Genomic DNA, 13,867 nt, shown 5'->3' with positions numbered 1-13,867 from the left:
GACCCCAAATTTACAGCTTAGAGGAATCTTACAAATCTACTTTTTCCTTTTACAGATGAGAAAAGAAACCTAGAGGTTTTAAACAGTTGGCTTAAAGACTTAACAGCTTTTTCGCACAAAGGCCAAGATCAATGCCATTTTCATTTCATCACACTTTGTGTTGTAGAACCGATGACAATTTAGTGACTTTGTAAAAGAAAAGGCAAATAATGAGGTTAGTTTAGTTTTTAAATTCTGCAAAGTGCTAAAAAAAAAAAAAAGAGCTCACTTTCTTCTTCTGGATTTACAGTTATCCTAGGTAACATCTGACAACAGTAAGGTGAAAGGAGAATAAGAGGGTAAGGTATAAAAAATACTAGTGAAAACTTAAATGTCATTGACCAACAAGCTGGTTGGGAAGGTAACCTGAGCCTTGATGGGAGTTAATGGAATGTGAAAAAAGAGAAGGACGGATGCACTAGATGTCAAGATAACTGTAAAGAGAAGTAATGAAGAGTAGCAGGACAAGAAAGGGAAATATCAGAGTTCATGATTTTAGATATGGGCCAGTTTTTTTTTTAAATTTATTTATTTTTGGCTGTGTTGGGTCTTTGTTGCTGTGCACGGGCTTTCTCTAGTTGCAGCGAGCGGGGGCTGCTCTTCGTTGTGGTGTGCAGACTTCTCATGCGGTGGCTTCTCTTGTTGCGGAGCATCTAGGCACAAGAGCTTCAGTAGTTGTGGCATGCGGGCTCAGTAGTTGTGGCTCACGGGCTCTAGAGCACAGGCTCAGTAGTTGTGGTGCACGGGCTTAGTTGCTTCACAGCATGTGGGATCTTCCTGGATCAGGGCTTGAACCCGTGTCCCCCGCACTGGCAGGCAGATTCTTAACCACTGTGCCACTAGGGAAGTCCCTATGGGGTAGTTTTAAGTGGACTTATGGATCGATGGCTTCAGGAGTGCATTGGAGTTGAAGAGTTCAAGAAATATAAAATTAGGTGTTAGAAGAGTAATAAATGGGATGGAGTCATGGAAGATGATAGCAAGGTTAACAGTGGATAGAAAACTATAGCAAGGGGCTGAAACCATTAAGGAAGACAGACATATATCCTGGAGGTTGGTAGATGATCTGGACGGAGAATAGAGTGGTATAAGTAGCTTAAATAGACTTTAAAAGGGAAGTGCTTTGGGGTGGGGAAAGAACAGTGTAATGATTACCTGGAAGTAACAGGGTAGAGGAGGGGCCAGCCAAGTTTTTCTATAAAGGGCAAGACAGTAAATATTTTGGTCTTACAGATGCTATATGATTCTGTCAGAGCTACTCAACTCTGCAGCAGTAGAACAAAAGCAGCCATATATAATACATTAACAAATGGGTATGGCTGTGTTCCAATAAAGTTTTATTTACAAAAACAGAAGGCAGGCCAGATTTGGCCCTTGGGCTATAGTTTGCTGACCCCTAGTGTAGAAAAGAAAGTATACAGAATCCTCTTTCTGGTGTTATACCTGAGGAAAAGTAGAAAAAGCAGTGGCCTCCATTAGAAAGGGTTTGAGGAATATATTCTTGTCAAGGTCTCTTTGCTACTATAAAAAGGCTATGCAGATGACAGGAGTACTTTTAGATTCATAGAAGTGAATTCTTTCATGATACTTCCTAGAGCTGTCTAAAGATCAATTAATTCAGATTTATTTTAAAGTATTTGCTGTTTCAAAGGGAAAGGATTAGGGTTAACCCTTGTGTTGTCTTGCTAATAACCTACTTCACTAATAAGCAAGGTCATATTTAAATACCTACTTCACGGTATTTAAAGTATAATAAAATTAGCATGAGGTACATTTCTTTCATTTTTATTAGAGGAACCTTCAATCTTGAAGATAAATTTCATGGCTTCCCTGGTGGCGCAGTGGTTAAGAATCCGCCTGTCAATACAGGGGACACGGGTTCGAGCCCTGGTCCGGGAAGATCCCACATGCCACGGAGCAACTAAGCCCGTGCGCCACAACTACTGAGCCTGCGCTCTAGAACCCGCAAGCCACAACTACTGGGCCCACGTGCTACAACTACTGAAGCTCGCGTGCTTAGAGCCCATGCTCTGCAACAAGAGAAACCACCGCAATGAGAAGCCCGCGCACCACAATGAAGAATAGCCCCTGCTCACTGCAACTAGAGAAAGCCCGCATGCAGCAACAAAGACCCAACACAGCCAAAAATAAATATATAAATAAATTTTTTAAAAAAAGCAAGTAAATTTCATGATCCACTCGCTCTCAAATTTTTAAGTAGCATTTGAAAAAAAACAGTGAACCCTTAGTTTTCCCTAAGAAGTCAGAAAGAAAAGGTTAAAAGACATTCACAAATATCAAAAGATAAAACTGTCTGTTAAATGAAACTGTGTAACCTCAAAGATTATAAAATAGGTATCTACTCAGAATTAAGATATTGCATGAATGTATTCTTAAGTCTCTTTAGCTCAGCTACACTGGATATTAAGATAAAAGCAGCTTCTCTTCTGAATTCTTTTCCTTAACTTGGGATAGATCAACAAACAAAAATAGATAATGAGAAATGGAGAATAAATGAAGACATTCTCTACTATTTCATGTATACACTATGGCTTTAGGGAAGCTTTAATTATAAAACTGAAACCAATCTCTTTAAAAACAGCAGGTTTGCTTACTTAGGTTCTACTTGTCAAATCTTCCATTGATTTATTTCTTGACAGATTCTGCATTGTGGGTACCAGGAATTATAATACACTAATAGGGTAAAGTCAGTAAGATAAACTTTAAAAGGACCTAATCTAAGAGTCAAAGGTCATAAAGTAACTCAATTTATCTTGTTTCTTCTTCCTTAGGCATTGCCGTTCCAGTCCCTATTAAAGGTATAGACACTGATGTGGGTAACCCCAACAACATCACTTGTGGGCTGACAAAGGATCGTTTTGGCAATTTCATGCTCTTTGGCTCATTGGCGTCCTTCTTTACACCTCTGGCGATCATGATTGTCACCTACTTTCTCACTATCCATGCTTTACAGAAGAAAGCTTACTTGGTCAAAAACAAGCCATCTCAACGCCTAACGTGGTTGACTGTGTCCACAGTTTTCCAAAGGGATGAAACACCTTGCTCATCACCAGAAAAAGTGGCAATGCTGGATGGTTCTCACAAGGACAAAACCCTGCCCAATGCAAGTGATGACATACTTATGCGAAGAACATCCACAGTAGGAAAAAAGTCAGTGCAGACCATTTCCAATGAACAAAGAGCCTCAAAGGTTCTAGGGATTGTGTTTTTCCTCTTTTTGCTTATGTGGTGCCCCTTTTTTATTACAAATATAACTTTAGCTTTATGTGATTCCTGCAACCAGACTACTCTCAAAATGCTCCTGGAGATATTTGTGTGGATAGGCTATGTTTCCTCAGGGGTGAATCCTCTGGTCTACACCCTCTTCAACAAGACATTTCGGGATGCATTTGGCCGGTACATCACCTGCAATTACCGGGCCACAAAATCAGTAAAAACTCTCAGAAAATGCTCCGGTAATGTGTACTTCCAGAATCCAATGGCAGAGAACTCTAAATTTTTTATGAAACATAGAATGCGAAATGGCATTAATCCTGCCATGTACCAGAGCCCAATGAGGCTCCGAAGTTCAACCATTCAGTCTTCATCAATCATTTTACTAGATACACTTCTCACCGAAAATGAAGGTGACAAAACTGAAGAGCAAATCAGTTATGTATAGAGTAATGGCACAGCTTTTATGTAACTAATATAATGATGAGTAAGATAAAGAAGATATAAATATACCAAGAATTACATAAAGAAGAACTTTATATCATGTATCAAAAATCATCTCTTTAAATTAAGAATTATGTATTAAGATTATCCAATTTTCTTTATTTGGGCAAAATTATTCTAACAAAAAAAATCATTTTTGTATAGTTGCAAATTAAAACAATCCAGCACACTAGTTAAATGTTAAGATAGTCAAATGAAATAAAATTAAATAAATCAATAAACTTCTGGCTTACAAAAAAAGTCACCATAAGAATTTATTTAGTTCCTAATTGTATGCAAAGCTATGCTAAGAATGAAATAAACAAAACAAGTATTAACCTTGTCTTCAAGGCGTTAAAGACATACGGCATAACACAGAACAACAGTGATAGGAACAGAGGACTAAACATAAGTGCATAAAATAATGATCACATCTGAAGGTAAGCTGAGATTGCCATTCATAATCTGGCTTAGTTAAACGTAGTCACAATTTTGCACTGATCAGGAAACTGTCTTGATGGAAGGGGTAGGGAGAGTAGCTGGATATCACACAAAGTGACACGGTCTTAGAACTAGAGCTGTTTGTTAGATGGCTCACACCAGGCATCTACTCAGCAGAGGTGGGTCTACCGGAGGAGGAGAAAGCAAATGAAACGAGTCTTGGGTACCTAAACCTCATTATGTTTCTCAAAGAGCCTGTGCATTATGTTTCTCAAAGAGCATGCAATAAGGCATGGGACTTTATTAATCCAGGAACCTAAATTTTAATAATCTTATGAGATCATGGCTGCCAAACTTCCCCAAAGACTTGGTTGAACTTCTGGTACAAAATTTTTTATTCATCCTTTTGTTACTTTACTTTGCACTACTAGATCTGGAATAAATCCAATCTATGCCGTTTACTAACTGACTGAATTTACAAAAAATATTTCTCAGTTTCCTCATCTATGTTTCATAGGGTTCTTATGAGAATGAGTTCATGTGGGTACTCTGTAAATAGTAGCCAATTCTATTTACTTTTGATATTTTATTTTAATGTTTTTATTATTTTGTTTATTTATTTTTGGCGGCGTTGGGTCTTCGTTGCTGCACGCGGGCTTTCTCTAGTTGCGGTGCGCGGGGGCTACTCCTCGTTGTGGTGCGCAGGCTTCTCACTGAAGTGGCTTCTCTTGTTGCGGAGCACGGGCTCTAGGCACGCGGGCTTCAGTAGTTGTGGCACGTGGACTCAGTAGTTGTGTCTTGTGGGCTCCAGAGCGCAGGCTCAGTAGTTGTGGTGCACGGGCTTAGTTGCTCCGCGGCATGTGGGATCTTCCTGGACCAGGGCTTGAACCCGTGTCCCCTGCGTTGGCAGGCGGATTCTTAACCACTGCACCACCAGGGAAGCCCTTGATATTTTATTTTTATGCTACTCACATAAATGGTGAATAAATTTAGCCTGAGGGAATCTGCAGTGAAGACAGCCCATATCTTAGCCTTTCCTTTTCAGGTTGACCCATTCTTACGCCTCAACCTATTATTGCTCCATCCTTGCTCCCTTCCAGGCAACACAGTTTAAGAAAATTATCACAAGAAATATGCTGGCTATGGAGAAGCTCACTCAGCATAAGGGAACCAGGTATATAAAATTCAAATGGCAGAATCCTCTCCTAGAACATGGTTCTATTACAGATCTTATGGGCTCTACGTCATCTGCCAGAAAGAGTATACCTTACAAATTTAACTCCTAAATCATTAAAACTTTAGGCATTTTTGCCACAACTCTTTTTTCAGCAGTGTTAAGGGTGGGTTATCTCTGCATGAAACAATGCTTAACATCACTAATCATTAGAGAAATACAAATCAAAACTACAATGAGGTATCACCTCACACCGGTCAGAATGGCCATCATCAAAAAAACTACAAACAATAAATGCTGGAGAGGGTGTGGAGAAAAGGGAACACTCTTGCACTGTTGGTGGGAATGTAAATTGATACAGCCACTATGGAGAACAGTATGGAGGTTCCTTAAAAAACTAAAAGTAGAACTACCATACTACCCAGCAATCCGACTACTGGGCATATACCCTGAGAAAACCATAATTCAAAAGGAGTCATGTACCACAATGTTCATTGCAGCTCTATTTACAATAGCCAGGACATGGAAGCAACCTAAGTGTCCATCGACAGATGAATGGATAAAGAAGATGTGGTACATATATACAATGGAATATTACTCAGCCATAAAAAGAAACGAAACTGAGTTATCTGTAGTGAGGTGGATGGACCTAGAGACTGTCATACAGAGTGAAGTAAGTCAGAAAGAGAAAAACAAATACCATATGCTAACACATATATATGGAATCTAAAAAAAAAAATGGTTCTTTAGAACCTAGGGCCAGGACAGGAATAAAGATGCAGACATAGAGAATGGACTTGATGACACAGGAAGGGGGAAGGGTAAGCTAGGATGAAGTGAAAGAGTGGCATGGACATATATGTACACTACCAAATGTAAAATAGCTAGCTAGTGGGAAGCAGCCGCATAGCACAGGGAGATCAGCTCGGTGCTTTGTGACCACCTAGAGGGGTGGGATAGGGAGGGTGGAAGGGAGACACAAGAGGAAGGAGATATGGGGATATAGGTATATGTAAAGCTGATTCACTTTGTTATACAGCAGAGACTAACACAACATTGTAGAGCAATTATACTCCAATAAAGATGTTAAAAAAAAAAAAAGGGGGTGGGTTATCTCGAATAAGAGGCAAAATAATTTACGTTCCTTAAAAAAAAAAAAATCATTCTTATCTATTTTGGTTTCAGTCTCTAACATAAAGTGTTTGGCGTATGTTAAGATTTACATTCTTGCCAAGTCAGAGATTAAGTTTTCAGATATCACTCCAACAGTATTCCAAACTGTGTCTTAGGTATCTGATGGCATATAAAATTGTTTCAGAAAATTTAAATACTAGAGATGGCAATCTTAGTGGCAAAGCTCTATCCCTAGAAAATCTAGATTAGAAGGAATATCTTCCCACATACTCTATACTGACTTCAAATTTGTGTACGTGCTTAAACATATGCACACCTACAGAATTAACTATAAGACCTTTAAACTGTTCAGCTTCAATTCCTGGAAAAAAATTCCTTGCTTACAGTTAGCTGAGAGCTAGTTAATGAGAGATCATTCTAGTATTTCCAGAAGATTCTAGAAAAAGAAATACAACTCCAATATAAACTATTCCTGAAAAAGTATAACACAGTACAAAATTTTTAGCATTTTGATACATAACTGATATTTCTATTTTAAAATATTTTAAGGAAATCTGTATTTAAAAGCAAATCTCGAAGTTAACCACCGCTATGGCAACAAAGGGACTCTCTTTAATAGTCCTACCTTCAAAGAAAAGGAATAGATTGTACCTATTTAGAAGGATAATTTTGAAAAAAATTTTTTTCACTCTATTCCATATTTATTGTTAATTGAATGTGAGGCGAAAACAAAGATGCAGATAGAAGGAAGAATTGAAAAAACAAGGAAGTTACAGCATCCAGACACTGAGGCAGAAACAGAAAACAGCACATAGAGAATATGTATCAAATTGATATAAAATTGTGAATGGAGATATTGTAAAGATAATTTATGCATTTGGTGGTAACTATTTGATTGCTAGGGTTCCTTCAAATGCTAAGGATCTATGATGATGCAACACATTTCTATTCAAGAAACCATTTTTTTGTGGTCTAAAAAATATCTGCACCAAGAATCTCCCTCTGATCTTGTGAGATCCAACCATATCTGCAAGTAAATTAATGTATAAATTGAGAAATATTTAGTGTTATATTGTAAGCTTAAGTCATAGCAAAGATGATCACGGATATCGACGATTATCTAATTTTAAGAAAGGTCTATATTAGATCATCAACTTGTTCACCATTATAGCAACTTAATTTTAACAAGTATATAAAAACCAATACTTCTATTAGCCTCTTTCTTCATTTTCCTTTCCGACGTGAAGATGAAATAATTCAGATTGTTCAATTCCAACTGAGTTTTCAGTCAATGCCAAGCACAGTACTGTACAGAGTTGTGATAATACATCTGCTGACTAGACTAATAACAATGGACCCACGAATCACCTAATTATTGGATAAAAAGTAAACTAGGTTCATTTCAACTTGGCAAGAATGTTTTTCAATTTAATTTTCTATTTTTATCATATAGATTATGAACATATAACCCACAAATACCAGGAGAAAGAAATAGTGAAAATACTACAACTCCCTGGACTATCCTAAGAATAAAGGAGATAATATACATGAAAATTTTTAGTTTCCTACAAAGACAATTTCACCTTAGTTGCTGAAGTACAAATACGTGTTTACTGATATGTTTTCAGTATTTGTGTCCAATAAGTACACTTTAAAAGAAGTTTTAAAAATTAAGAAGAAATAAATCCTTAAAACACGATTCAAGGGGGCCAAATGTCTGTGGTTATTTTAAAAGTGACATTTAAAAGGGAAGAAATGATAAAATGGAGCACACTAAGAGAGCAACCGATGACACATCAGAAAACATTTACTAATTCTTAGGATACAGGACAGAAACTTTCCAAATATTAAACTCAATAAGGGAATTTGAGAATAAAAATGTTCTATCAGAGCCACTCAGAAAGAAGGCGCTCTGAAGGAAAGGCATGGTAGAGAAAGCATTGGTCTATCCTGAGACCTGTTTTGAATTTCTGTTCTACCATTCAGCTCTATGACAACAGGAAGTTTTGTTAACAATTTTGGAATTCAATTTTCTTCTCTGTAAAAAAAATGGGAATACTGTTTTATTTCTAAGGTTTTTTTCACCTTTAAAAATTATCACTCCAGGGAATTGACAACAATCTAAAATTAGAGAACTTGGTTTTAACTGCACCTCCTTAGACAAGTTGATTACGTTTAATTTTCTTCATCCATGAAGTTTTAGACAAAGTTATCTCTAAAATCTTTTCCAGTTTCTACTTCTTATAAGAATCATATTATGAAGAAAAAAACAACAACAGCAACAGAACTCTGAATGGTTGCTTAGAAATAATGAGCACATAAGCAACTCATTAGCTGGATCTGAGTATCCTAGGTAGTAGAGATCTTAGCAAAGCCTAAAAGCAGCTCATGGAAGACATCTGCTGCTGAAACTGGGAATTGAGCACATGTGTAAGCTACAGTAAATACAAGGGCAGAAAAGAATTTTGATAATTAGAGAGCAAAGCACTGTCAGGTTAAAAATGGAAGAAAAACAGTTTTCACGAAAGCTCAACTTCCTGTGTGGCAGAATACACACACTAGGTGACTGATTTATATGATATAAAATATAAAGTGACTAATAGGAACAGTTAGCAGCCGACAATGAATAGATAAAACAAAGGAAGAGACCATCATGAGTACGATTCTTTATACAGGCCAATAGTTACTAAGGGTACACCTAGAAGAATATAGTTTCCATATACAAATTATCTAGTTTTCCAATAAGAATTTTTAAAAAAACCTCCCTGAATAGCAATAATAAAACCATTTGTTTCTGGTTTTCAACTGTGTCTAAACTCTAGAACAAAAATAAGGAAAGGTTAGCATCACAGGTTGGCTAGAATGATATGCCAAAGATGACAGGAAGGAAACAGAACTATTCAACTTCTATTTTGCTTCCATCTTTTGTCTCAGGAGAATGCTTTTTAGACCAGAAAGATAGAAGGTAATGTTAAGACTGATCAAAATGCAAAACAGGTGAAGAGACTGGGTGCCTTAAATGAGTTCAAGTCTCTAAGCTAAATGAATCACTTCCCTGAAACAGAACTTGTGAATATAATTGTAGAACCACTGTTGACAAATCTGAGCAAAAACAGAAAATGGCAAAGATACAAAAGGACTGGGATTCCCTGGTGGCGCAGTGGTTGAGAATCTGCGGTTGAGAATCTGCCTGCCAATGCAGGGGACACGGGTTCGAGCCCTGGTCTGGGAAGATTCCACATGCTGCAGAGCAATTAGGCCCGCAAGCCACAACTACTGAGCCTGCGCGTCTGGAGCCTATGCTCCGCAACAAGAGAGGCCGCGACAGTGAGAGGCCCGCGCACCGCGATGAAGAGTGGCCCCCGCTCGCCGCGACTAGAGAAAGCCCTCGCACAGAAACGAAGACCCAACACAGCCAAAATAAATAAATAAATAAATAACGTTCCCTTAAAAAAAAAAAAAAGATACAAAAGGACTGTACGTGGCTAAATATTCCAATGTTCAAAAAGAGATAGGACTCAAGAAATTTAAACTATGGAGTCTGTTGTAGATCTTTTGAAAAAATGTGGAATAGCTTAACACAAATAGGTTTTATCAGATCTCAGAAAAGGAATCAATGAACACGTGATACTTCTATGAATTTACTAAAAACAATAATAACCAATTAACCACATAATCTGTTTTAGAGGTACCAGACTAGTAGATCTGTATAAATACTATGTTTTTAGGATTTAGTGAAAGTTCTCTAGTGTCTCTGTGAACAAGTTAGACAAATGAGGGTTAGAGGTAATACAGTGAAGGAGATTAGTATTTTGTTGAACAACCTCATTCAACAAAACTGACTGGTGTAAGGAGAAACCTATTAACATGCTATATGGATGTGTGCTTTGCTGTTTTATTCAACATTTTTATCCACAATAGGAAAAAAATATTTAGTGCCTGCAGTAACTTCCTATCTTGTATCTTAGAGAAGGTCCTCTAACCAGTTCACAGTGGAGTACATATTTGTTAGAAAAAATATATATATATACCTATACCAAAGATTAAAAGTACATGAAACTCACCTTACATGTACCTTCCGAACTTATTTTACTGTGTAATTTCATCACAAGTAAACTCTAATAAGCAGTGCCCAAAAACGAGCTGAAAGAAATACTTTTAATTTTCCTATGTTGCATTTTAAGATAAAGTACCTCAGTGAAAAGAAACAGTGTATATGAGATTGGAGAGAAGAACTATTGTAAGAAGTACTACTGCATCTACCACCACTAACTATTACAATTGCCACTACTCATACACACTTGAATAGCACTTACTAGTGCCAAATACTGTTCGAAGGGCTTTAGACCTATTAATTCACTTAACTGTCAAAAAACAGTCTTAGGTACTATTACTATACCCTTAGGAATCCGAAGTTCAAAGACGCTAAGTAACAAGCCCAAAGTCACTCAGCTAGTAAGTGACAGGGCCAAGATTCAATCCTGGCAGACTGGTTTCAGAGTGTGTCCTCTAAATCACAACCATACTATAATGCCAAGGGCATCTCCAAATCTGCAAATTTTTCACTCTTTTGCATTTAAACAAAACCTAATACCTTTCACTCTCATTAAAGAGCTTCAAGAACTCTGCAAGTCTGTGTGAGAGATAGCATCCCATTTGAATTACCAATATACATGGGAAGAGGACTACTGCTTCTCAAAGAGCATCTCAGACTCTCAAAACATACTGGCTTCTTCTTCAGAGGAACAGTACTAACTTTATTGTTATATGGTCCTCTGAACCTAGACATACTTCCTCAGATATTTAGTTTCTGTTTAATTACTAACTACAAATAGAAATGGAATATAAATAGAATCAGAAGTTAGAAATTATTACCTGAAGAGAATGAACCCAAGTGATTCTACTGCTGCCCTCCTGACATCGTCGTTAACATCACTTACCTAGGAAAAAATTTCAAGGATAATTACATTATACTACATGCATCCTATTACTACATTCATTACCTTACTAGAATAAACTGATATGAGAGGCCCACATCATTTAAATGTAAACTAGATCTCATGAGCATATTACCGTAGCCACCTCCCTAATTCATGGTTTCACTTGCAGCAGTTTCAGTTACCCACAGTCAACTGTGGTTTGAATATTTATTAAATGGAAAATTCCAGAAATAAACAATTCATAAGTTTTAAATTGCATGTCATTCTGAGTATTGTAATGAAATCTCACGCCATCCCACTCTGTCCCGCCTGGGATGTAAATCATCCCTTTGTTCAGTGTATCCAAGTTGTATATGCTATCCACACACTAGTCACATAGTAGCCCTCTCAGTTATCAGATCGATGCGGTATTGCAGTGCTTATATTCAAATAACCTTTATTTTACCTAATAATGGCCCCAAAGCACAGGAGTAGTGATGCTGCAATTCAGGTATTCTCTTACTGTGCCTAATTTATAAGTTAAACTTTATTACAGTTATGTATGTATGTACGTATGTATATGAAAAAACATAGTATATGTACTATCCGTGGTTTCAGGCATCCCCTGGGGGTCTTGGAACATATACTCCGTGGGTAAGGGGGGACTACTGTATTCCTCTATTAGAATGTCTTACCCCAATTAAGAAAAATTCATCTGAGAATTTCTTCATTTCAAGGCTTAGAAGCCTTTATAGTTTGGTGAAGTTTAAGATGCAGGGCTACTTGTAAAGACTATTTCAGCTCTACCATAGCTTTTGTGGGCCACGTTGAAAATCTAACCATTCCTTCATCATGTTGTTTTCAAAACCATATGTCCTAAACTCAAGCAAAATACAACCATCTATAACATACCACATGCTGCACTGATAAGTAATAAATTATTAATAAATACTGTGTCATGTGAATATCTCTAGGAAGAAAGAAATAATAATAGCTCTAAACCCTTTCTGCATGGGAAGATGACCTTGGGTCTACCATCTCCCAGCACCAAGATGGTAGAAACCTACTGGGTTGAGACATATGGAACGTCCACTGTGTTATCAGGCAACATTATTTATCACTGAAAAACTGTACCTGGATTGGGTGACTCTGAGTGGAAAAAGCCTGTTGGAAAACATGGGCATTGGCTTTCCTGTGCAACGTGTCTCTTGTCATAGAGCATGTCCCTTAGGGGTACCTGGAAGCTAACTTCACAGGCTGTAAAAAGAAGTCATTCCTATTGTTCATTAGATTTCCCTACCTGGGGTGGCTGCACACATTCACATGGTCTTTTTTTTTTTAAACACAATAAAAAAGTTTAATAAGGTGTCCAGTTTACAAAATAAATCTATAAAAATCAATAGCTTTTGTTTTACACCAATAATAACCTGGCAGAAAATGTAATGGGAGGAAAATTCCATACACAATCATAACAATAAATATGAAATACCCAGGAACAATTTTCCTGAGGTGTGTTGAAGTCCTAGACGAATGCTTTACAATTTATTTGCAGACGGGGAGACATATCATGTTCCTTAAAGGGAGCAGCTGATATGCAGTTTGAATTTTCTGTGTTGTAACTCTCATTACACTTGTATTAATTTGTTCTGGCATCTGTATTCCCCACGACGCTGTAAGCTCAATGATGCCAAAGACTCCGAGTCATTCCCTGCTGTGTTCTAGTGCATGTCCAAGTTCCTGGATCCATTCACATGGGCTTGTCCCTTATAAATGAGGGTGCCCCTTGGAATAGAGTTTCAGAAGTTGCCCCTAAATGACTTTAAGGACTTTCATTCAAATAGACACACTGTTATCCTTTCCTGCATCCTTCTGAAAAGCTAAGTGAACCTGGCGCTAGGTTACGGCTGACTGTGCTCCATGAACGAGAATCTGAACCTGGGGCCGCTGGTGGTAGTTATGTGGTGTGGGTGTGCAGTCATCAGCACATTTAGTGTCTGTCTGCAAACTTTCTCTTCCCTGTCTATCCAAGAAAGGTCAGAGTACTTACAGCAACGTGTAGCAGGCGGCGAATAGCTTTGTTGTTACCTGAACCACAATAAGCCATGGCCACGGTATACATTCCAGATCGTCGAAGAATTGGATCCTAAGAAATAATTCAATGTCAATCATCAACTTATTTCAGATAGTAACTTCTACAGGCTTAGTTTCATCCATCAGGGGAGTTGGTTTTAGGTAAGAAATGATGAACTCAAGGAGCACCATTTTGTGGTTGGCAGTTCTCTAAACAAATGGAGAATTAAAAGACTCTAATATGGTAGTAGTTAACTGCTTTTAATTCCCAATATTCTGTGCAACATGCCTATGCTGCCTCACACTTTTTAGAAAGTATAAACCCAAGCCCAATACCAACACTCACTGCCCTATGATCCTCAACTTCCATTTG

General features: G+C 37.6%; 2 protein-coding genes across 6 annotated transcripts in view; one reads left to right on the top strand and one right to left on the bottom strand.

Moving 5' to 3' along the window:
- The window catches only part of HTR2B (5-hydroxytryptamine receptor 2B), a 31,205-nt gene extending 24,588 nt beyond the window's left edge, over nt 1-6,617 (top strand). For all 4 annotated transcript variants that reach the window (XM_082466174.1, XM_082466173.1, XM_082466175.1 and 1 more), the window contains exon 4: nt 2,832-6,617. In XM_082466174.1, the coding sequence (XP_082322300.1) occupies nt 2,832-3,721 (890 nt within the window). In that variant the 3' untranslated portion in view covers nt 3,722-6,617. The remainder of the gene's footprint in view (nt 1-2,831) is intronic.
- Nucleotides 1-13,867, bottom strand: part of PSMD1 (proteasome 26S subunit, non-ATPase 1) — a 102,997-nt gene that overhangs the window by 65,319 nt on the left and 23,811 nt on the right. For both annotated transcript variants that reach the window (XM_082466168.1, XM_082466169.1), the window contains 2 exons: nt 13,472-13,567; nt 11,381-11,445 (listed from right to left, as the gene is read on the bottom strand). In XM_082466168.1, the coding sequence (XP_082322294.1) occupies nt 11,381-11,445; nt 13,472-13,567 (161 nt within the window). The remainder of the gene's footprint in view (nt 1-11,380; nt 11,446-13,471; nt 13,568-13,867) is intronic.

The sequence above is a fragment of the Balaenoptera physalus genome (assembly GCF_965194825.1).
Source record: "Balaenoptera physalus genome assembly, chromosome: 6".
Classification (NCBI taxonomy): domain Eukaryota; kingdom Metazoa; phylum Chordata; class Mammalia; order Artiodactyla; family Balaenopteridae; genus Balaenoptera; species Balaenoptera physalus.
Note: the sequence above shows the minus strand (reverse complement) of the source record. Positions and strands in the feature narration are given on the sequence as shown.